The sequence below is a fragment of the Vulpes vulpes genome, chromosome 5 (assembly GCF_048418805.1).
Source record: "Vulpes vulpes isolate BD-2025 chromosome 5, VulVul3, whole genome shotgun sequence".
NCBI classification, from domain to species: Eukaryota; Metazoa; Chordata; class Mammalia; order Carnivora; family Canidae; genus Vulpes; species Vulpes vulpes.
Genome location: NC_132784.1, coordinates 102,346,490 through 102,371,546, shown reverse-complemented (window position 1 = coordinate 102,371,546; position 25,057 = coordinate 102,346,490). Strand labels below are relative to the sequence as shown.

Sequence of the window (25,057 nt, the reverse complement as noted above, 5' to 3'; positions counted from 1 at the left end):
GGAAACATACAGAAAACATGTAAATATTCAGGGAAAGAAGTCTAGAGGTGTCAAAGACTCCACAAACATATGGAACCTAAGACTTTAGCAACAATTAATTTAATTCAAAAAAGCACATCAAGTAATGGCATACAGTAAAGGATTGACATGTGGCCATTGTCAGTGGTGTAAATGTTAATATGAGAAAGAAAAAATGGAGCAAAGACTATCCTCAGAATCCCTGTTTTGGCATGAGCAAATCTCTAATGACACATTAAAAACTCAGTCTTTCTTTTGGTGACTTCAAGAAAGTTCCAGCACCTTGAGCGAGCGCAGAAGGGCTTGGCCAGCACAACTCTTGCTCTGCTGTTTGTGTGTTGGCACATTTGGGGCACACGAGAGAAACACAATGGACAGTTTAGAGAAATCATCTTTCATGCTGAGTTTTAGTGAAGCCACCTGCTAAAGTGACCCTAATAACTACACCAGTTCCTACATTATTTAGACATAGAGCCTGAGAGCCAGTGGGGTGAAGCCTCTTCTTTGTGGTACAGTATGTACCATTCTCACATTCTCGGGAGTAAGTGTAGGTTACAACACTTTATTCACAAAAAAACCTTATGGAGAAGTAAGATCCTACTATGACATTATAAATTATTTAGACCAATTTAGGGAACAGTTTGGGTAAGTGTGGAGAAATCCTTTGAGGCCAGAGTTCCAGGTATCAAAACACAATTTCAAAAGACAATTTGCAAGGAAAGAGTTCTCATATTGAATGTTAAAGGGATATTAGCATATTTCTACAGGGCTTTGTATTCAATAAATATAGATGATGTAAATACAATCAACCCTTGATTATCCACGGTTATAAGATGATAATATTAATAAACTAAAATAATTTATATTTGGAGTGCATTGTATGCATTTTTTAAAATAGCAGATAACTCTTAATTATATGTTGCTTATGTGAGTATAAAAATTTATTTTCCGGTTTCTGAACTCTTTAGTTACAGAGTTCTTAATAAAATCCCAATGAGATTTTTAAAAATGCTCTAAATAAGCCAAAAAGTTTATAATACAACAAAGATGGTTGAGAAAAAGACTATGTTTCATATACACCAATACCCTCAGGGGAAGAGTTGGACTCTCCAGCTGTTAAATATTAAACATAAATTATTTAAAAAATAACATATACAAATATATAGGATATATATTTCAAGCTCTTAAATACTTACTCTAACATGGATTTGAGGGGGTTTTTTGGCCCAAGAGACACATGCAGGTAACAATGGACCTTCATGAATATTGAGAAATGTAATTCAAATATAGATTTTGTTTTTTGAAAAGGCATTATTCTGAGGGTCATAGAATTTAATCAGTATTTTGTGTGTTTCTGTTGGTGGAAATGTAAACTGGTGCAGCCACTCTAGAAAACAGTATGGAGGTTCCTCAAAAAGTTAAAAATAGAGCTACCCTAGGATCCAGCAATTGCATTACTAGGTATTTACCCAAAGGATACAAAAAAACTAATTTGAAGGGACACATGCAGCCCAATATTTATAACAGCATTATCTATAATAGCTAAATTATGGAAAGAAGAACATCTGAGTGGCTCAGTAGTTAAGTATCTGCCTTTAGCTCAGAGCAAGATCCCGGGGTCCTGGGATTGAGTCCCACATCGGGTTCCCTGCAGGTAGCCTGCTTCTCCCTCTGCCTATATCTCTCCCTCTCTCTCTGTGTCTCTTGTGAATAAATAAATAAAATTAAAAAAAAATTATAGAAAGAGCTCAAGAGTCCATCTACTGATTAATGGATAAAGAAGACATAATACATATGTGTGTTTGTGTATATATATATATACATATATATACGCACAAATATATACAATGGAATTGATTCAGCCATAAAAAAGAATGAAATTTTGCCATTGGCAATGACATGGATAGACCTAGAGAGTACTATGCCAAGTGGAATAAGTCAGTTAGAGAAAGACAAATACCATATGATTTCACTCATATGTGGAATTTAAGAAACATAAGAGAAAGAAGGAGAGGCAAACCAAGAAACAGACTCTTAATTATAAATTTTATTTGTTTATTTGAGAGAGAGAGAAAGCAAGCCTGAGCAGGGGGAGCGGCAGAGGGAGAGAGACAAGCAGACTCCCTGCCGAGAGGGAGCTTGATGTGGGGCTTGATCCCAGGACCCCGGGATCATGACCTGAGCTGAAGGCAGACACTTAACCAACTGAGCCACCTGGGTGCCTCCAGACTCTTAGTGATAGAGAACAAACTCCTAGAGAGGAAGTGGATGGGAGGATGGATTAAATAGGTGATGGGGATCAAGGGGTGCACTTCCTATGATGAGCACCAGGCATTGTATGGAGGTGGTGAATCACTAAATTGTACACCTGAAACTAATGTGACACTGTCTGTTAACTAACTGGAATTTAAATAAAAATTGTAAAGTATATATATTTTGCTGGGTGTCTGACTTGATCAAGTTTTGGCTCAAGTCATGATCTCAGGATCATGAGGTCAAGCCCTGCCTAAGGCTCTGTGCGCTGTGTGGAGTCTGCTTGAGATTCTGTCTCCCTCTTGCTCTCCCTCTGCCCCTCTTTCTTATGCACTCTCTCTGTCTCTCTCAAATAAATCTTTAAAAAATATATACATATTGCCTGTTTTATGCCATATTCTAATATCTATGGGGATAAACAATATTGTGCCTTATGATTTCTATCCTGTTACCTCAGACACCTAACTATAATGTCATTACATTTTTTTTTGCACAATTAAGTTATGCCTCACCAAGCAGATTGTCAATTCCTTGAGGGTAAATGCTATACTAAATGCTCTGGTGCCTCTCCCAGGGGATGGAGCATGGCATTCCCTTTATAAGAGGTGGGATACATGACGAACATTTATGGGTTGTCTGTGAGCTGGGACCCTGCCTCACATAGTGTTTTCTGTCTTCCTACAGCTGTCTGAAGGCACGGCTACCCAGCAGACTCTTCACGGCCTACAGCCCTTCACCATGTACTCCATTGGGGTGGAAGCCTGCACTTGCTTCAATTGTTGCAGCAAAGGGCCAGCGGCAGAGCTGAGAACTCATCCAGCTCCACCCTCGGGACTGTCCTCTCCCCAAATCCAGATGCTGTCCTCAAGGACAGCTTCCTTCCAGTGGAGCCCACCCCTGTTGCCCAATGGTGTCATTCAAAGGTAGTGGGCCAGACAAAAGGATGAACAAGCCAAAATAAGACATGCGCACAGACTTGTAGCTACCCAGCACTAAGGAAGACTTGTTTCTTGAACAAATACCTATGGCAAAATAGACAAGTAAATTGATTTGAGCTGTAATGTTCCCTACAAAGTGCTTAAATCATAAAATCAACTAAATAGAAAAGTGAACAACCAAATTGCCCTTAAATAGGAAAAATGGTGCAATGTGTTTGCATTCATTGAAAGAATAGACTCCTCCTCGTGGTTCCCTGGAATTATTCATTCTATAGGCCTCAGCTGGAACATGGGAAGCATCTGTGGTTAAATCAGAATTTCCTTGATCTAATTTAAAATGTAACAAACTACTGTTTGGAAAAACAAAGAAGGTATTTCACTCAAAATAATCTGAACAAAAAGATACTGTTTTGTTTTGTTCTTTGTTGGTTGATTGGTTTTTATTCACTTGTTTTAACAAAAAAAAAGATATTCTTTATTTTCAACAGAGGAGAAAAAGTTTATCACTCTTCTCTGAAAAGAGAGAAATCTCTTCTCTACTAATAAGAATTGCTAGTTGCTGGCCAGACAGCAACATACGTACACATGTGACTTCTCTTCCCACTTCTCTGGTTACATCTCCTGCTCACTTTGAATGACGTTAAATAAAGTGTTTCTGAGAGCAGTTTCACACAAATGGAAGTCATAAAGAGCTTGTGGTTCCATGAACACCAAATGTCTCCTCACAGAATATACTCCATTTTAAAAGAAAGTTAAACTAATCTTACTGCCTGCTTTCTCCTTCTAGCTATGAGCTTCAACTCTACATGGCTTGCCCTCCCGATTTAGCAGCTCCATGTGCTCCCAGCCAAGCAGAGACAAAGTACTCGGGGCTGGGGCAGACAGCCATCCTAGAGGGCCTCCATCCCTACACCACCTACAAACTGAGAGTGCTGGCCCACAACGAGGTGGGCAGCACGGCCTCTGAATGGATCAGCTTCACCACCCAAAGAGAATGTGAGTAGAAGTGGTGGCCACCATCAGCCAGAGAGGTAGGCAGGCAACCAGGGGCCCCTCGTTATGAAAAGTATGGAAATGGACTTTTTGAAGGGATCGAGCGAGTATTCAGCTGCACTGAGTGCTACTGAGACATCAAGGAAGATGACTATTGGGAAAAAAATGCCTATTGGGTTTAATAATATGGAGGTTAAGAGGAATTGAGGAAGATATTTCATGTAGCAATGGGGGTGAAAACCAATTTAGTGGAAATTAAACAATCCATGGGTAGGATGAACATAGACAAACATTTGAGACTTGAGATGATTTCTTTTTTCTTCTTTCTTTCTTTTCTTCTTTCTTTCATTCATTCATTCATTCATTCATTCATTCATTCATTCATTCACCACTCCCTTTCTTTTCAAATTACATGGCATGGCATAATCCAGAAAGCATTGAGATACAGCACTGTCAAGAAAAGCAGAAGAACAATTAACTAATTATTGGGGCCTCCTCCGATCTCTATAAAATAACTTCTTTGCAGAATTTATAAGGTAGATATGTCTATTGTTTAAAAATGACAAATACAAAAACAGGGTGCCTGGCTGGCTCGGTCAGAAGAACATTGGCTCCTGATCTCCGGGTCATGAGTTCAAGCCCTATGTTGGGTGTAGAGATGACTTAAATAAATAAACTTTTAAAAATAACAAATGTAAAAAGTATTAAGAATAAAATTAGTACTTACAGTCAGAACCAGCTACATCATTTGCAGGGCCCAATGGAAAATAAAGCTACAGGGCCCCTTATTTATAAATCATTAAGAATTTCAAGACAGTAGAACGTCAAACTTAAGTTCATGACTCTTTTATGTGAGGGGCCCTGTGCAGCTAGCTCTGCAATTCACACACCCGTAAAGCCAGTCCTGCTTATAATCCCGCCACCCAGAGGCAATCACATTAGTATTTTGCCATAATTTATTCCTTTGATCCTTTTCTCATGCAGTTTCTATTATGTGGCTGAGATCATACTCTAATGAAAATTTCATAGTCTGCTTTTTATACTTGATGTGTGATTTTATTTGCATTTCCCATGACATTAAAAAGGCTTTAGCCACCACGTTGAATGGCTATATAATTTTCATTCAATGAATTGGTTGGGCATTTTAGTTGTTCTAATACTTTTCTTTATAAATATGGTGAGAAATTTCTTTGGGAACCGGTCTTTGAATGTCTGATTACCTTCAAATTAAATTTCAACAATGGAATTTACTACATCAAGTATTTTAATATTTTAAGGCTTTGAATACTTATTGCAAGTTGGCTTCCCAGCCACATCATATCAAATCATAATCTCATCTTCAGTATTTGGCATTGGCATTTTTTAAAGTAAGAGTTATACATTCATGAACGTCCAGTGCCTCAAACAAAGATCTTCATGTGACTGAGCAACATGGAAGGATGTTAGCAACAGGTCAGTCTTAGAGAGGACTTGCTTGTTCCTCGCACTGTTCAAGGATTTTACAAATAATTCTCATCACAAGCCGATGAAGTAAGGGCGATTGTCCAAATGTACAGAAGAGAAAAATGAAGTGGGACTGGGGACCAGACACTACAATTCCAAGATACTGTTCACATAGACCAGAATCCAAATGGAGGCTCTGGGAACTGGATCATGAAGCCTCCCCAAACCAAAGCCAGAGCTGAAGTCACCTCCCAGTTTCCGCCCCTCGGAAGTGGAACTATTACTGTAAATTCATGACCACCCAGCTCAGCAGCACCCTCAGTACCACCATGTTACACTGGAATAAAGATTTCAGACCTTCCCCACCCTCCTCAGGCTTCCCAGAGCCTCCCACCCTCCCCCCAAACATGCCCATCTCCTCACTCGCCCTTCCCTACATTCTCTGCAGAACTCCTTGCCTCTGAATTCACCAGGGTCAGAGAAGTCAGCAGTCAGTAGTTTGCCCCCTTCCCACCCCAGACCTCTGTGCCCACCTGCAATGGGTTTTATTTCCTCCTGCAACGAGGAAGGGTAGTTCTTGTACCTGAAACAATCCCACCTCTTGTGCCTTGAATAGCAAGCACCCTCTTGGCTGCTGACCATCCTCCTCTCTGCAGCCTTCAGTGGACCCGGGTTAGAGTCCAGGTGGTTTCTCTCTAACCTGTCCCCTCTGTTCACTGCCACACTCCTCCCTTCACAGCAGAACTTATCTGAAGAACCCTCTTCATGTGCTTGGCCCATTGTCTTTCTCCCCATTTACCCTTTAACTTCCATGGGACTGATTTCCACCCCATCCTGCATGAAAATCTCTTCCTAAGTTTGCCCTTGGCCCCCAGAGGGACGATCCAGGGGGCATTTTTTCACCCTTCTTGGCTTCTCAGAAACATTCAAGGCAGTGGAACCCTCAGTCTTTTTTTAAAAAGCAGTTCCCCTAAAGGGAAGGAAAAAATAAGATGAAAACAAAGAGACAGGCAAACCATGAGACCCTTAACTCTAGGAAACAAACTGAGGGTTGCTGGAGGTTGGGGGATGGGGTAACTGGGTGATGGGCATTCAGGAGACATGTGATGGGATGAGCATTGGGGTTACATGTAACTGGCGAATCACTAAATTCTACCCCTAAAACTAAATTGAATTTAAATAAAAAACTAAAAAGCAGTCCCCTGGTTTTCCTAAGTGTCCCCTGGTCTCCCTTCTGCCTCTGGATACTCAGTTTGAGTCAATTTGTTGTTGATCTTACACCAACCTGGCTCTTCCTGTTCAGCCCCAGCCTTCCCCACCCCCCCCCCCCCGCCCCCTTTCCCTCCTCTCACTTTCCCTCTTCGGGAGTTAGTTCATCTATGCCAAGGCTTCAGCTCCAAAGGCTGACTCCCAGATGCTCACCTGCTACCCGAGTCCTCCACTCTGGAACCCAGACCCCACACCCACACCCCACTTCCTCACTTCTGCCCAGATGTGACAGCCCCAGACACAGCTGGCATCTTTCCTCCTCACCTGCTCCACCTGCAGTCCTCACTTTCTCCATTTTGCCTCCAACCTGGGCAGCGTGTCTAGACACCCAACATGTGTTGTTTAACGAGTGAGTGAACGCACCCAAAACTTTTCACGTTTAGTGCTGGCATTCTTTGTCACTCATGCCATGATCCAGGCAAAGTGTGCAGATTCTCAATGTCTACTGTCTAATTGTAACCGGGGAGCAGGATTGCAAGGGCATCTGGCTCCGGGGGTCCCAAACAGATCAGGATCAGCCACTCACCCTGCAGACAAAACCCAGAGGCAGAGAGCTGAGTGGTGGTGACACAAGAAAGGAATTCATTTCAGTGAGGCCAGTATCAGGAAGATAGCAGACTACCTTCTGGAAGCCTGTCTCCAAAATGCTGAAAACAATTCTAGGTTTCTATGAGGAAAATGTGGGACTGAGGTTATAACAAACAACATGGGCTTTACGGTTGGCAGGTATGGGTTCAGATCCTTGGTCTCCTAACCAGCAACAGTTATTAAGCAAGTTATTTGGCTTCTCTGAACCTGAAGAATTAGGAACGAATTCTTGCAGGATTGTTTTGAAGATTAAATGAGATTTTTTTTTAATTTTTATTTATTTATGATAGTCACAGAGAGAGAGAGAGAGAGAGGCAGAGACATAGGCAGAGGGAGAAGCAGGCTCCATGCACCGGGAGCCCGACGTGGGATTCGATCCTGGGTCTCCAGGATCGCGCCCTGGGCCAAAGGCAGGCACTAAACCGCTGTGCCACCCAGGGATCCTGAAGATTAAATGAGATTAAACACACCAAGTGCAAAAGGCATCGTCACTGTTCCCATTTTCTCAGTCTCCAAATTCATTTTTCTCGCTGATTTTGATTGTTTAACCACTCTTTCTTCTAGAAGATCTCCACTCCAATCTTTCTACTTCCATACTATTTACAAGCCTCCTCTTTATTTGCACTGTTATGATGCAGGGGAGGCCTGGAAATCTGAATTAAGTAACAGGGGGAAATCACAAACAAATACAACAGTATATTCCATTGTGATATTAGGCAAAATTTGAGTTGGAAAAACAGATATTTAAAGAGGGTCTTATAGCTCTTGTTTTAGTATTTGCAGAAATATTTTCTTATGGCTTTTTAAAAATGTCTTATTTTGAAAGATAAGAAGCAAGGTTGTCCTGTGCTTAAATTCTGGGATCACCAAAATATAATTATTCCTTATTTGGCTATATTTCCCAACATCAGCAACAGATGGGTTTAATTTCTAAAGAAAAAAGGATATCCAATTTATTTCTACCACTCCCTTTTTTCTTTCCTTAAAAGCCAATTTAGTATATAGATGGATCTTAATGCTGCTACAAATGTATTGATTATTTTGGAGAAAACAAGATCTCATGAAATAAATCTCTTCTGACTTGACAAGATGATATGGTAACCCTTCATTTGTTTCTGCAAAAATTATTCATTTAAAAGATGAGACTCAGTTAAGGACTGTTTTTCTTTTGTTTTAGTAGGAAGCTGAAAAATGGAAAGAGAACATGCCTGTAAAATGCACACCAAGTCGCTTCTGTATCTGATATAATACTTAGGAGACCTGAACTTGATTATATACTAATGTACTATGCTATTGATTGATTAGTCAGGGCAATGAATTATTATAGTCGAATTGCTATTTGCAAGGCTTTTTAACTATCTTAGAAAACAAACTAACGGTTCAAGAAAAAGCTTTAAAAATAAATGGGTGCCAAAAAGACATAATTCACCATCTAAGCAGTTTCGTTTGGCAAAAAAAAATATATTAACTTCATCTAGTCCTTGGGGCTTTGTAGCAATAAATATTGATTCGATATGAGAAATAGCAATCTACTGTAGTTAATAGTGTTAAGGATACTTTACCCATTAAAAGAGGGAAAATGCAACAAAATATGAGCTCCAGGGTTATGTTGGTAAGCACAACCATTGTATGCTAATAGTTTTATTTCATAAAACACTGCTCTCCATTGATTTTTGTGTGTGTGGGGGGGGTGGGGTGGGCAGGAAGCAGGTGCAACGCTGCTGAGAAAGCATTTCACACGTTCCCATTGGTTTTCTTTCCACTCCCCCATGCCAGTTTTTTTTTTTTTTCTTCAGAATACTAAGGAAAATAGGAAGGGCTCCAGCAATGCTAGTTTAGGGGTTGGGGAGCATGTTTAAAAAAATAAAAGACAAAAAAAATAAAAATAAAAAAAATAAAAAAATAAAAAAAAAATAAAAGACATACATACACATTCATACTCTGAAGTAACCATTTTTAAAACATACAACTTTCTCCCAACAGTGCCCCAATACCGAGCCCCATTCTTGGTGGACAGCAATTTGTCTCTGGTGCGTGTAGACTGGAGTGGCTCTTTCCTTCTGAACGGCCCGCTGAAGGAGTTTGTGGTGATGGATGGAGGCCAGCGTGTGTACAGTGGCTTCGACACCACCCTCTACATACCCAGGACGGCAGACAAAAGTTAGTTTCTGACCCCCATTTCATAGTCGGGAACTCTGGGTCCCCGTCTGATATTCCATCTGAAAGGTGGCCAGCAGGTGTTACCATTAAAATGTCTTGGTGTAAGTGGCTACTTCTTGTGGAAAAGTTGCAGCTCTCAGCAAATAAGATTTCCCTTCCCATTTGCAGCTTGATGAGTTGCCATTAGGACACAGATGGAGGGAGAATGCTGCTCTCTGTGCCTTGAGGGTCCCCATGAAGCAACAAGAATGCAGGGCACCATAAGAGAAATAGCACTCATGAAGTGTCAAGGAGTATCCTGAAATCATGCACTTTCAGGGAATTCAGATATTTTCTTGATGCATCCATGGCCTCCAAATGGAGACTGAACAGTCAATGAGCATCTCCAACTCTACAGGGTCCTGAGTGAGGGTTTTCCTTAAGGGACCTCAGTATCCATTCCTCAAACAACAGTCCTTTGCCTTCGAAAACCGAACTCTTTCTCCCTGTTTTATTACATGTTCTTCTGTTTGTCTGTTTTTTTAAACTGAAATGAGAAAAAGCTTTACAAGGTACTAAGTTTTTTTTTTTTTTTTTTAAGAATTTATTTATTTTTGTGTGAGAGAGCACGAGCAGTGGGCAGAGGGAAAGAGCGTATCTCAAGCTGACTTCATGCTGAGCATGGAGCCCTACGTAGGGCTTCATCTCAGGACCCCGAGATCATGACATGAAGCAAAACCAAGAATCTGGTGCTTAACCAACTGAGCAACTGGGTGCCACCGTATTAAGTATTTTCTAATGACTAGTGTGGCCACGGGACCCATAGGTGTGAAGGCGTGTTAAGCACTCTGGACTTATAAAGTGAAGTCATTAGTGGACTTCTTCTTTTTTTTTTTTTTTTTTAATTTCCTTGAAAAGAATATTTATTTTGGTTAAAAGTGCAGATTAGCAGTGAGTGCCAGCATTGCACTTATAGTATTTGAAGTTTATCAATGGCATTTTTATAATTCGGCTACACATTTCCATGGTCACAGTTCTCAGTCACCTCAGCAGCCAATGTGATGAGCAGATGGTCCCATGGTCGGGAGATCTGGGTTCTATTCATGGGCAGGCCTCTGACCATCTGTGTGGCCGAACAAGAGTTCTTCCTGCAGGTTCCCAGCTATTGAAATAAGTAGTTAGACCATTTGATTTCCAAGACCCTGTTTGAGCTCTCCTGCTTAGAAAGAAACTTTGGGTCACATAGTGTAAAGTGCACCTGTACCTTTTGGAAGGAGCGGGTTTAGACCATGACAGAACAAGATACACTGTGTATTATCCTTTTCTAATACATTTTTTTTTCTTTTTTGGCCTATAAGCCCTCAGCTTCTTTAGTTCTTTTACTTATAGATATATACAATTATTACACTAATGATAGCTATTTTTTCTTCATAATTTTAATGTTAGAAATAAGTTTGCATATTAGATAAAAACCTCACAATTTGTGCTGGAAAACTGTTTTCAGGCTTTTCCACGCTGTGACAAATTGCTCTTCTAGAAGTCTACTCAGTCTTTGTAGGTGTCGAGTGACTGAGTCATGTACTTTCTTCCAGCCTTCTTTTTCCAGATCATCTGCACCACAGATGAAGGAAGCGTTAAGACACCCGTGGTCCAATATGATACCTCTACAGGATTTGGTAAACACTTAACTCATATTATATGTAATATAGAATCTTTATTTTTCTAAAGAAGCAAGTGTGTTTGCTTACACATCTCTGCGCTCATGTACTATAGACTATATGGGAGGAACTGTGTTAAATATAAGATTTTTTTAGACATTCCCATGCCTCATTACATTAGGCAAGGAATTAGGACATGTGGTACCAAATCACTGAATCATAGACACAGAGAGATAAGGCTAAACTCTCTCCTACCCACAATTCTGTCAGTAAAAAGCTAAACAACTTTGTTTACCAAAAAAGTGATTTATAGAGGAAGTCAGAGAAAAGAGATCAGAGGAAGAGAAAAAATGCTGTAATGCCAATTTATGTGGATCATAGAGATAATATTACAGATCCAGAGCCTAAAATGGTGAATTGGGGAGATGTCTCTCTTGTATTCTCTGTAAAAGATTATGACTGATTGTTATTACCAAGTAATTCAGCTGAAAAGATGAAATTGTAATTTTTATGGAGCATCTTTTAAATTGAGTTCTATGTACAATCTTTGGATCCAACATGTGTAATACTTTACAATTTTAAAGGGCAAGTTAGAGAAACACCAGATCTTTTCCATTAGAACAGAATTGGGACTGATACCCTATTTTAGATGCCAGGAACCAATGTTCTATCAAATTAGTATGCATGTATCATTAGGGGTTCTTTTTTAAATACAAATGTCCAAATATTCTGAAACACAGGTAAATATATATATATATATATATATATATATATATATATATTTATCAAGGATAATTTCAATCACTAAATATATATATATAAGTATTAATCTAGGATTCCAGACTTTACGTGTCTGGATGCCATGTACAATTTTTTTTTTTTTTTTACAATACTTAACACAATTCCCTCCACAGAGTCTTATCTCATTTCGTTTCATAGCAGCTGTGGGACAGAGTAGACTTTACCTGGTGTTCTTTTAGCAACTCCAGTGTTTCCACGAGTGGGCCAACAGAGGTCTGAGGGACATCAGAACTTACCCAAAAATGCTCATTACTAAGATGAGAATTTGAATGTGGTTTCTCTGCTAACTCCTGGCCCCATATTTTTTCATGAGCAGTGGTTCTCAAATTTAAGCATGCCTAAGAATCATCTCAGTGTGCTTGTTATATGGTCCCCCAGGTCCCTGGAGGACATCAAGAATCAGTAGGGCACAGCAATCTGCTCTTTCAACAAGCCCTGCCTATAACATTGTGTGTTGACTCTAATCAGATTTTAAAAATTGGAAAGTAAATAAGAATAAACAAGCCCTGCCCAGTGATTCTGACCCAGGGAACTAGGATCACAAATTGAGTAAAACTGCATCACCTAGACCGAGCCATCTCCAGATCCGGCCAGTCCAGTCTCTGGGGTCAGGGGGATGTACATCTTCCCTGAGGCAGGCAATTCACTGGGAGGGATCTCCTTGGACACCACTTGGGTTTTTCTTTGAAGTAAAGGCCCAGCTACTAGAGTTTCCTATCCTGACCCTGAAACTCCCATTTAATGAGTGGAGTCCCTCCCTTAAAATCAAAGGGACTTTGAAAAGAAAAACAAGAAGGGATAAAGACACACCACCCTGATTTTAAGATCTCCATCCATAATAGAGGGGAAGTCTGTATTCGGTTCCTGAATACAGAGTGAGGTTCCCATTGAGGAGAGAAGGAACACTGAGGACAGTGAGAAGTTATGAAAGATTCTAAGATGGATTGTCCTACTAATATCCATAGTCAGTTTTAATTTTATGATGTAACTTTTCAAATGTTCCTGTTCCCTTGCCTGAGGCAGCCTTGGAGCAAGCACATAAGTCTGGCGATCCTCATTTCTCTCCTCCTGTTCCGAGGGCTGTTTCCTTTCTGCGGCTTCCCTCAGGCAGCCTGCCCTACGTTCCCTTGTGTCCTCCTAAGCAAGGGGCCCACTGGGTCCATCAGATCTGTTTCTGGGGTTATAGCCCTATGCCACGCAGAGGAAATTCAGCTCTTCCAGCAAATAACCAAGGATGTTGGGTGTTTTCATTCAAACAACACGGCATCGATGCCTAATTAGGGGAATTCCCACCTGCTGGAACTCGGCAGAGCTTTGACTCTGACTCTCTACTGTAGAAATGGGGAAGCAGGGGCCCAGAGAGGCAGGCTGACCTACTTCTTTCACCACAGAGCTGTCAGAAGTGGAGTTAGGGCTACCAAAGTTGTGCCGCTCCTCTTAGGGAGCTTGAAATATAGTCTCAGTCACTTCTCTTCCTTTCACCCCAGCTCTGAAGCCATCCCCTTCCTTTCCACTGCAAACGTGGGTGTGAAGTGTCCAGCAGGCCCACCTCGTGCTTGAGGTGCTGCAGACGGGGACTTTGCACAAGGAGTGAATAGGTTGTTGCCACTGGGTCTTTTTGCCCGTCTTCCCCTGGGCCACGAAGAGCAGCTCGGGCTCACAGCGCACACCAGCCTGCATGACTGTTGCATGGATCCACTGGCTTCTGAGCCTACCCTGTGATCCCAGTCAGTCAAGGGTTCGCCACTTGGGGTACATGGAATGGAGTATACCCAGAGGAAGTGTTAAAAGCAAAGAACTTTGTATTATTTGTTACGAGTAAGGAGACAGGAGGGGCACCTGGGTGGCTCAGCAGTGGAGCATCTGCCTTTGGCTCAGGTTGTGATCCTGGATTCCCAGGATCAAGTCCCACATGGGGCTCCCCACAGGGAACCTGCTTCTCCCTCTGCCTGTGTCTCTGCCTCTCTCTGTGTCTCTCATGAATAAATAAAATAAAATCAAGAGTAAGAAGACAGGGAGAATGCTCTGTCTCCCCCTGGGATGAGCACAGGAAGCTTTTGTTGAGTCTTCTAGGGGGGCAGGGGCGGGGAGGGGCCTTACAGAGGCCCTTAGGTTCAGTCCCACACACCTAGCACATCAACATGTTAGGGCAAACGTCGTACTTTTAAAAAACTGCACCTGCAGGAAGAGACCTGAGTATGATGAGCAGCTAAAGACAACTTGAGGACAACGCAGGGGGGCGTCTGTGCTGGTCCCCGTCCAGTCCTGCCCCAGCTGGCTCCCATAAGGGGCTGTCGGGCAAGGCGCAGCTAGCCAGGGGCTCCCAGGTGGAACACCTGTTTGGCTGTTCCCTGGGCTGGAACTGTTCGTTCTGCAAAACAAAACACATTTCTCTGCCGCTTCTGTCCCTTCCTGGCCTCCCTTCTGCGGATACTGTGCAGCCCTCTTACTTGAGTAACCTCCCGTGACATCCTAGCCAGCAGCCCCAGCAAGCGGCCGGGCTGGATGGTCTCTGAGGCCCTGCCCCGGCTCCTCCTTGCTCCATTTCCCTGCTTGATGCTGCTGGGCAGCCAGCCCTGTGAGCCTCCCTCCTGTCTGCCCGGCTCCTTCCACAGACCTGAGAGCTGGGCTGTACCCCCCTCCCTGGGCCCAGGGCCCGACACTGGGTTAAGTACATGCTCATTCGATGGGAGGTCCTGTTCTCAGCCTCGTGTGCAGAGAAGCACATCGACTGAACTCTTAACATGTGAACAGAAAGCAAGAGTAAGTGGTCCTATTGCCAAAGGATTGCTTTCCAGAGGAATCTCTCTGAGGGTGCTGGAGGGATGACTTGCAGAGCTTTTGCTAAGTGGCAGGGAGGCCCGGGTACAAGACCTATAAGGACAATGTTGGCAAACACAGGCTGCTTACATCACAGTAGAAAATAGGATCTGGTATTTCTTGTCTTTCTTTTTTTAAGATTTCATTTATTCATGAGAGACACAGAGAGAGGCAGAGATGCAGGCAGAGGGAGAAACAGGCTCCATGCAGGGAGCCCCATGCGGGACTCGATCCCAGGACCTGGGATCACACTCTGAGCCAAAGGCAGCCACTGAGCCCCCCAAGGTGCCCCTCGATCTGGTGTTTCTAATCATGTTTGCACAAAACCTCCTGGGAACAGGGCTGCTGCATGAAGCGAGGGGACCCTGGATTCTCAGCATTGCCCGTGTATCCAATAGGTTCCCTGCAAGCAGCAGCAGTCTAGGCTGGCGCCTTCCTAGGAGCCCACTGCCCCAGGAAGGATGTGCTCTCCGAGCACACGACTAGAGCAGGCGTTCCTCAAGGTTACTTTGGTCACCCCCTTGTAAAGTCCCGTCATCCCCTCCCCACACCTTTCCACCGTCAGGAGCGTCAGGGGGGCCTCTGGAGGGCTGTAAGCTCCTCCCTGGACACACCGCACCATCGTGCGGGCCCGAACACAAGTCCAAACAAGCACCCACGAGACAAACTGCTTTGAACCCCCATCCAATTTACCATCAGACAAGCAGGGCAAGGGATCCCAAAGTCGCCTTCTGCAATAACACTTCCCTTTTCTGTCCCTGGGTTTTGCAGGCCTGGTTCTGACAACTCCTGGAGAAAAGAGAGGCTCGGGGAGCAAAAGCACCGAGTTCTACAACGAGTTATGGTTCATCGTGTTAATGGCAGTGCTAGGCCTGATCTTGTTGGCCATTTTTCTGTCTCTGCTACTCCAAAGGAAAATCCACAAAGAACCGTATATCAGAGAGAGGCCTCCCTTGGTGCCTATTCAGAAGAGAATGTCTCCGCTGAATGTCTATCCACCGGGGGAAACCCATGTGGTATGTCTCTGAAGGCCGGCCCCGGTTCCCGGCCACTGGGCTAGAGTACTTGCTTTTAGTTAGAGGGAAGTAGGTCCAGAGTCACGGTAACAAGGGACTAGGTAACAGTTATGTTTGATAAAATACGGGGACCATGGAAGGCCATCAGAGAACTTTCCTGTCCCTTCTCCATGTGAAGACACAGCAAGGAGACACAACCCCCATCTATGAACCAGGAAGCAGGCACCTACCAGACACCCCGTTTGCCAGCACCTTGACCTTGGACTTCCCCGCCTCTGGAACTTGAGAAATAATTTCTCTGGTTGTTTTTTTTTTTTTTTTTTAATTTATGATAGTGAGAGAGAGAGAGAGAGAGAGAGGCGCAGAGACACAGGCAGAGGGAGAAGCAGGCTCCATGCACCGGGAGCCTGATGTGGGATTCGATCCCGGGTCTCCAGGACCGCGCCCTGGGCCAAAGGCAGGCGCCAAACTGCTGCGCCACCCAGGGATCCCCAATTTCTCTGGTTTATAAGCCACTCAGTCTATGGGATTCTGTTAGAGCAGCTCAAATGGACAAAGACACCAGGGAAGTTTTTAAAAATTCCACTGCCTGGGCCTTACCCTGGAAACTCAGATTTCATTGCTTTTGGGTGAGCCTGGGGATTGGTCTTTTTTTTTTTTTTTTTTTTTTTTAGTTTTTTAGTTTTTTAAAAAATATTTTGTTTTTTTTTTATTTAACAGAGAGCACATGCAGGGGGAGCAGCAGGCAGAGGGAGAGGGAGAAGCAGACTCCCCTGCTCAGCAGGGAGCCTGTCATGGGGCTGGATCCCAGGATCATGACCTGAGCTGAAGGCAGCTGCTTAACTGACTAAGCCACACCCAGGCACCCCTGGTATTCTTTTTTTTTTTTTTTTTTTTAACTCCCAAAGTGATCCTGTGGTGCAAGCAGGGATGAAAATGTCTGCTCTAACACCATAAATCAGGGGATAGTGGAGAAGAGTTGTATACTGAAATCGCCTGGGGAACTTACAGGTTCTGTAACTGTGCAACTCGGTGGGGGAATTAGCAATAAAAAGGGGATCTAGGGAGAAACTAAAACGCTAGCAGTGCTGTTTGTCCCCTGGCTCTGACCCCCTGGGCCCCTGGGGATGAGTGGCTCCTCAGAGCTCCCAACCACCTGCAGCCAAGACAAGGAGGTTAGGCAAAGGTCTGGGGAGTGAGGCCACACATGTGGTGGTGCAGGGGGATCGTGGCCCAGAGCACTCGTGCAAGGGGTAAAACGTGACTGAATGTGAAGGTGCACTCTGGTGTGTGGCTGTGTCTACCTGGAGGAGGAAAGGCTGCAAATTCTAATTCCCACCAGTCTTCTTTCCAAGCCTTGCATCCAATGGGCTACACCTGCCTGAGGAAATCTTCCTTCCAGTTTGCACAAAGGCTGCGCTAGTGGCCACCCTGGGCCACTTGAATGCTGATCACCAGTTCTGACGTTGGGATGGGGGCGGTTCTTCCACAATGAGCAATTCTCAGACACCAGCTGGGTGTCCTACAACCCAACTCAAGTCTGACTCTACTTACCAAGAGAAGGCATCAAGTTAAGGGTTCGGTTCTTTAACACTGCCCCCCCCCCAACTTCAGCGACCAATCACGAGTCCAGGTTGTCAGCAGCGCTTCTGACAGACCAGCTACAGACTGGAGTTTCCAGTGACCCCTCCTTGGGATCAATTAATTTGCTAGAGCAGCTCACAGAACTCGGAGAAACATCTTACTTACTGGGTTGCCAGTTTATTGCAAAAGGGCAGAGCTCAGGAACAGCCAGATGGAAGAGATGCGTAGGGTGAGGCATGGGATGTGGTGCAGAGCTCTCACACCCTGCTGAGCAAGTCACTCTCCCAGAACCTCCATGTGTTTAGCAGCTCAGAAGTTCTTAGAACCCCGCAGTAGAGGTTTTATCCTTTAGGTGTGGTTGATTAAATCATTGGCGGTTGGCTACCAATTCAACCTTCATCTGTCTCCCCTCCCTGGAGGTGGGGGGCGGGGCTACGTGGAGGGGGGGCCGAACTTCCCAACCCTCCAATCACAGGGTTGGTTCTGCTGACAATCCGCCCCCATCCTTAGGTGGTTCCAGAAGTCACCTCCCTGACATAACAAAAGACATCTTTGTGGCCCTCATCTCTTAAGAAATTCCAAGTGTTTCAGAAGCCCTGGGCCAGAAACTGGGCTGAAGACCACATATCTCTTTATCATGAATCACAAGATCACAGCAGCACCAAAATCAAGCGCAATTAACCTGGTGAAACTGGTTAAGTTTCAACACTTTAAAAAATAGAATGAGTGAATTGTTGCATTGTCTGCCATCCAGATCTCTTCATTTGTCCAGGACCCAGCAACAAACAGCGGTTAAGATGCTGAAAAGCCACCTCATGCCTACGTAGTGGAAGTGTGGGGACACAAAGGGGCAGCCACCCCTCTGAGGCCCATGGTTTTGTGTCTGGGGCACAGAGCAGCCATGCAACAGAGACTTGGTGGTGGAGAAGCCAGCACAGTGCCCCCCGCCCCATCATCCGGCCTTCAGTTCTCACCAACCACACCTCATCCCACCCTCCTTGCTCTCCAAGCCTCCTTCCTCCCCTGAGCCCACCAAGCCCCTCCCACTGTGCCATCGCTCTCGCTCTTCTGAGTGGCTGGCACTCTCCATTCAGGTTCCTGCACAGATGTCACCTCCCCTTCCATGTGAAATTAAATTCCCTAGCATCTTGGTCTGCTCTTCTTTTCCATTGAACCATCACAACATACCGCAGCAGATGTGTTTGTCTGATTCCTCAAATAGATATAAGCTCCCCAAGGGCAGGGATTTTGTGGGTCATTGACTGTGGTACCTCAATACTCAGAACAGTGCCTGGCATAAAATAGATATTCCACAGATATTTGTGAAAGGAATGAATCCTGAGTGGCCAACTCAAACCACCATCCATGTGCTGCTGTTCAGTGTATAGTCATCAGAAGGTTCCCACTGAAGAGCAGATACTTTAAAGATTTCCCCTGTTGAAGAGTAACTTCCTCTCTCTGAAGAAAGAATCACCACCACTTCTGGGGTTCAGAAGTGCATGGGAGGGCCCAGAAGACCTGAGACCTCGTTAGCCTGGGGACATAAATCAACCCTGGGGCATACGGAGTGCATGGAAAGCATAGAAGGGAAACTCTGGGGCTCTGTTGGGTACATCTACTCAATAACATGAAGTGTGCTTCCAAGAAAACTTCCCTAGATACCATTAGTGTCTATAACTCATTTCAGTGATCAAATCTCCTGTCTCTTGACTCATACCCCACAGGCAGGCACCTCTGCCTCATAATCCTTCAGAAGGAGGAATCTAGTTTTGTCCACTCGGCTAACAGGGATTAAGAAGAAATCACACCATTCCAATGGAAAGTTATTCTGGATGGTACCTGTGCTCACGGTTCTCATGAGTCTTGTCAAGCTTTGTTCCGCCAGAGTGAGGTCCATGAACTATCAGTGTCAGCATCACACCTGAATCTCTGAGAAAGAAACCAGAGAATCTGCTATTTCAACCAGTTCTTGGGAAGTCAGATGCACAGTCAAGTCTGAGAATAGCCATAAATGAGTTTAAAAAAAGGTATAAAGTTTCAGGGATGCAAGATGAAGACGTTCTAGAGATCGGCTGCACAACATTGTACCTAAGGATAACAATACTGTATTGTCACTTAACCTGTTAAGAGAGTAGATCTCATGTTAAGTGTACTTACCACAATAAAATTAAAAAACAAAACATGTGGGGCTGCTGAAAAGCCCTTATTGTCCCTGCAGAACCCAGGCCCAGCTGCCTCTGGCACCAGCCATAGAGTTCAACCGGGATGAGCAGACCAAAGAACTGACACACCCTACTCCCACGTACCCCTTACCACTGGAGAAAAGCAGAGTGGCACCCAACTGGTTAACTTTTGCTAAGTGGCCAAGTGAGGTGGGAGGAGGGGAAGGAGTGGTGGGGGCTGGCTGGCTGCCGGAGGTTCTGGGTCCCCAAACTGGCTCTTCTTCAGCATCCAGGATGTTAGTCACAGGTCCTGGAAAGTGAGAAGTGCAATCTGGAGTGTCCCAGGCCCCTGGGCAGTATTCCCAGAGTCCATTGACATCCAAAATTAATCCTACCCTGGTGACAGTATGACTACCCAGGGATTTTTTATTTTTTTATTTTTTTAGCATTCAAAATCTTTAATAACAAGGCAGGATCTGGGGTTAGTTTTTGTAGCCTTGGCTGGCCCTGCAGCCTCTGGCACGCTCCAACTTCCAACCCTTGGATCTCACGTAGGGTTTGGTGTGGCTGTGTGGGGTTCCTGGGGCCTTGCCAAAGTGTCTGTACCCCTCTCGGCCCTTGCGTGGACTTGCAAGCCTTCTTCTGGTTTGTTTTGTTTTGATTTTAATTTTGAAAGTAAACCATTCTCAAAATTGGAATATTATTAGTGAAGGGTAGCCAAACAAAAGAGAGTAGAATTTGCATTAGTAGAGCAAAATAAAGAGCCATTGCTGGTGTCCATGGGCTCCAGAATCAGTGGCTAAGATTCTGAATAGGATCAAGCTGGATTCACCTGCTCAGTATCTCAGATTTTCTTTTCACGTGGGTAGATCAATGAGAGCTATCCCTGCCAAACACACACACACACACACACACACACACACACACACAATTGACAAGCTCTGCTTTCAGTGTTGCTTTGACCCCGTCCCAAGCACTCCTGTCCTCTGAACAGGTAAGATACCCTCTGACACCAGACACGTACCGGCAAGAGGATTTTAAGCTCCACTCTGAATAGAGGAGAATGGGCAGAGGTGTCAGGGAATGAGAGGCTTTCGTAATTTGTTAACAGTTTCAAGATCACACAGCATATAGTGTGGCTAAATCTAAGCCTAGGCTTTACTTGTAATTTCCTTACTTGTCTGGAGATCCTCTCGTTCTCTGCAATGGTAAACAAGCAATGCCAATAGAACTCACTTTAAATACTAACCCGTTACATTCCACTCACTGTGGGATTTTAGTTGCAGAAATATAGGATGTGCGTATATACATACGCATAGACCCTGAGATGCATCTCAGAATGATTGTAAGATTATGCGATCATTAGAGAAACAAAGAATTTGTGTTATGGTCATTTCCTTTGTTCCAAACACTGACTGGTGCCTCCCCATCTGTTCTCAGTTTGACTCTGTGGCCGATATATCTGATGTGTCAAGCAACGTTACCCTAAAAAGTTACACCATGCACTTTGAGGTACCTCTGTGTGCTGCATGAATGCATGATCGTTTGCATGATGTGTTGACTGCACAAGGAAAAGCAGGAACATTTCATTGATTGGTCCAGCTAAATCAAATCTCAGATGTTTACAGCAGCCAGATTTTCTCATGGCACATTCTCGGTTCTTTTATTTTTTATTTTTTTATTTTAATTATGTATTTTTTATTTTTTTAAAGATTTATTTATTCATGATAGACAGAGAGAGAGAGAGAGAGAGGCAGAGACACAGGCAGAGAGAGAAGCAGGCTCCATGCAGGGAGCCCGATGTGGGACTCGATCCCCGGACTCCAGGATCACACCATGGGCCGAAGGCAAATGCCCAACCACTGAGTCATCTAGGTATCCCGGCACTTTCTGGGTTCTAATCACATGGTGCCTTTGTCTTTCTTTTTTTTTTTTTTTTTTTTTTATTTTTGTTTATTTATGATAGTCACACAGAGAGAGAGAGAGAGAGAGAGAGAGAGGCAGAGACACAGGCAGAGGGAGAAGCAGGCTCCATGCACCGGGAGCCCGACATGGGATTCGATCGCGGGTCTCCAGGATCACGCCCTGGGCCAAAGGCAGGCGCCAAACCGCTACGCCACCCAGGGATCCCTGCCTTTGTCTTTCTGATGCTAATACGAGACCTGATTTATTTTGAAGGCTGAATCTTATAATGAATAGAAGAATATGAATGAGAAGAGAAGGTGGGAAGAGTCCACTTCCCTGTGCAAATCCAGGAATTTAAAAATCTAATACAGCCATGCTCATTTGGCAACCATGAGAGACCACTATTAACTTTGCTCTGGGAAAGCAGAGATCTCAAGACACAAGCTCTGTGGTGACTTATGAAGGGTTTACTTTGTTAACCCAACCATCTATCTCCTTCCCCCAACCACTTTGCAATGCAGCAAGCTCTTGTCTACTGGACATAAGAGCCAAAGCACTAGTGCATGAACTCCCCAGGTGCTAAGAACACTGGGTGTCTAATATGACTATTACTTTATCATCTCACTCTTACCACAATATTCTAGAGAAGCTAAGTTCTGTAGGAGGGTGTGGAGTGTTCCCTTCATTGACAATGTGTGACACACAGTCTTCTGTCTTATTTCAAACCCATTTTCTTTACATTGATCACCAACAGCAACTTTCTTTTCAGGGATTAGCTGATACCAAAATCCCCCACTCTGGGACACCCGTCAGTATTAGGAGCAACCGGAGCATATCCGTACTTCGGATCCCAAGTCAGAGCCAAATAAGCCAAACCTATTCCCAAGGCTCTCTCCACCGCAGTGTCAGCCAACTCATGGACATTCAAGACAAGAAAGTCTTGATTGATGACTCGCTATGGGAAACCATCATGGGCCACGATAGTGGACTGGTGAGTTGATTTCCTTATCCAGTGCCTTAAAAAAAAAATTTATATATATATATATATATATATATATATATATATATATATATATTTGAGAGAGTGGAGGGAGGAGAAGAGGGAGAGAGAGAATCTCCAGCAGATTCCCCACTGAGCCCAGAGCCCAAAGTGGGGCTCAATCTCATGACCCTGAGAACATGACCTGAGCCAAAATCAAGAGTCTGAGGCTTAACTAGCTGAGCCACCCTAGAGCCCCTCCTTCTCCAGAGCCTTTGATCAACCTTCCAGAATACTGGTGAAAAGATGACATGGAGCTTTCTGTACTTCTTTGATGCTGCCTCACAGCACCTGCAGCACTCTGACCATTTGCCCACGTATTTTGTAATGACCTACTTTACTAGTATTACTACAAATTGTTTGATGAACTGGGGGTAGAAGCTTTATCTCATTCTTTGAGCGTACGACAGATGCTTAGAAAACGAATTTATGAGTAAGTGAAGAGACACACAGGCAGAAGGTGACTGGGAACTCTGGAATTGGCCTAAAAGAAAGAAAAAAAGAAAACTAAAAAAAAAAAAAAAAAAAAACCAGAAAAACCACCTTTTACCTTCTGGTTGGTGGTTAGAGGAGAAATAATAGTTCTTTTAATAGGCTCCATGGTTCTGTTCCAAAAAACTTAGAAAATCCTGATAAAGATATTGGTGTTTATGAACTTCACCTTTCATAATTTCAGTCCAGTGGATACAGATAATCGACTCTTTGAAAGTTAACCTCATTATTATGTAATATTTATTTAAGTCCTTAGAGGCTGAAATGGACAAAATCCTAGCATTTCTACCAACCATCAAACTTCTGCATTATGCCAACTACCTAGAGACATCTACTGGAGAACCATTCCTCTGAGGTAGCGAGCTAGTAGAGATAGCCAACTACGAACCTAGCCCTCGCGCTTACTCCTCGGAGGCTTTGGGACTCTTCCACTCATCTCAGTTCTCACTTCTCCTTCACTAAAAAGTCAAGGACTTCCATGAAGACTCCTAACTAATGGGAAGTAATAAAGCAGGTTTCCTGGCTTCAGGTTCCAATTACAATGAAAAATATTCATTTTGAAACTGTGGGCCTGCTTGATATTGTGATGGCTATGGAATTCCACGATTCCATTCCAGATCCGATGTTTCTAAATGGCAGGAATAATTATATCAGGTTGAAACATAAGGGATTGTTAATTGATCATCTTTGACATGCACAATGGCAAATTGATAGGAGACAACATTACACATCGAGGGCTTAGATGCATGTGTGTCCTAACCCGAGGATACACATTAATTTTTTGATGGCATTGGGATCTTAAAACCATCGTTTGATTACAGAGCCCCCAGTCTTCACTGTTAAACTCTATGGCCAACTTTGCTTGCATTTGAGAGTGCTGGCAATAGCCAACGTGCAGGACAATTAAGTGAAGGCTTTTGACGTTGCCAATGCTTGGAAAACCATCTGCTCATTATAACATTATACGTAATATTACTAGCCCTATTCAATAAATACAAGACGCAGTAAGAGAGTGGGAAGCAGCGGAGCACAGCAGCATGCGTTCCATGTCTCCTGCTTGCACTTTGAACTAACTCTTAAGTATATCTGCGCTCATATATAAAACACACAAATATAAAATAAAATATAAAAAATATAATCTCCCCACTCTACAGATGAGAAAACTGAGGCTTATAAAGGTTAAGGTATGGCACGCAGTAACACTCCAATGACATTTTGGATCAGCCCACGGTTCATGTGTGCATGTGACAGGATCCTATCCTTGACAAGGCAAACTTAAGACAAGGGCAGTGTCAAGCCATGGCTTAGTTTTGAGCGTCAGGTATTATCCTCAACGAAATACTTTCTGAGCACTTTTTAGATTGAATTGACAGAACTGTCAATCAGTGGCAAACACTACTTACTGACAGTGAACGTCCTAACCAATGACGATTGGCTTCTCTTTCAGTATGTGGATGAAGAGGACCTGATGAATGCCATCAAGGGTTTCAGCTCTGTGACTAAGGAGCACACCACGTTCACCGACACCCACCTGTGAAAGATGGAACCTTGCAAGACATGCAGCTGAAGTGCCTGCTGCGTACTCCCTCCCTCTCGGGTTGTCACTGACTGACATACGACATATGCTGAAAAGCCATTGCGTTTTTTTTTTTTTTTCTGTAATCCTTAAAAAAAAAAAAAAAAAAAAAAAAAAACAAGGATTGTTTTTGAAATTGTTCTTCCTTTTCAGAGGCCTGTGCTTTTCTGGTGGTCTGAAATAAGGGGTGCTCACGGTATGAAAACACTTGTTTTGTGGAAGCTCCATAAGCATATAATTTTCACTTGGCTCAAACAGTGACTCCATTGGTTAAATGAATAATTAGGGACACTTGCAAATTGGCCCACAGTTGTTACAAGTAAGGGTAGTTACTAGTTTAAAAACAAAGCAGGTTTTGGTTTT

At 43.6% G+C, this 25,057-nt stretch overlaps 1 protein-coding gene across 1 annotated transcript in view; it reads left to right on the top strand.

Annotated features, from left to right (window-relative positions):
* USH2A (usherin) overlaps positions 1 to 24,830 on the top strand; it is a 684,230-nt gene extending 659,400 nt beyond the window's left edge. The window contains exons 66-72 of the mRNA XM_025991680.2: positions 2,956 to 3,194; positions 3,997 to 4,205; positions 9,486 to 9,662; positions 11,234 to 11,317; positions 15,692 to 15,936; positions 22,357 to 22,578; positions 24,566 to 24,830. Of these exons, the coding sequence (XP_025847465.2) occupies positions 2,956 to 3,194; positions 3,997 to 4,205; positions 9,486 to 9,662; positions 11,234 to 11,317; positions 15,692 to 15,936; positions 22,357 to 22,578; positions 24,566 to 24,655 (1,266 nt within the window). The 3' untranslated portion in view covers positions 24,656 to 24,830. The remainder of the gene's footprint in view (positions 1 to 2,955; positions 3,195 to 3,996; positions 4,206 to 9,485; positions 9,663 to 11,233; positions 11,318 to 15,691; positions 15,937 to 22,356; positions 22,579 to 24,565) is intronic.
* Positions 24,831 to 25,057: the final 227 nt, after the last annotated feature.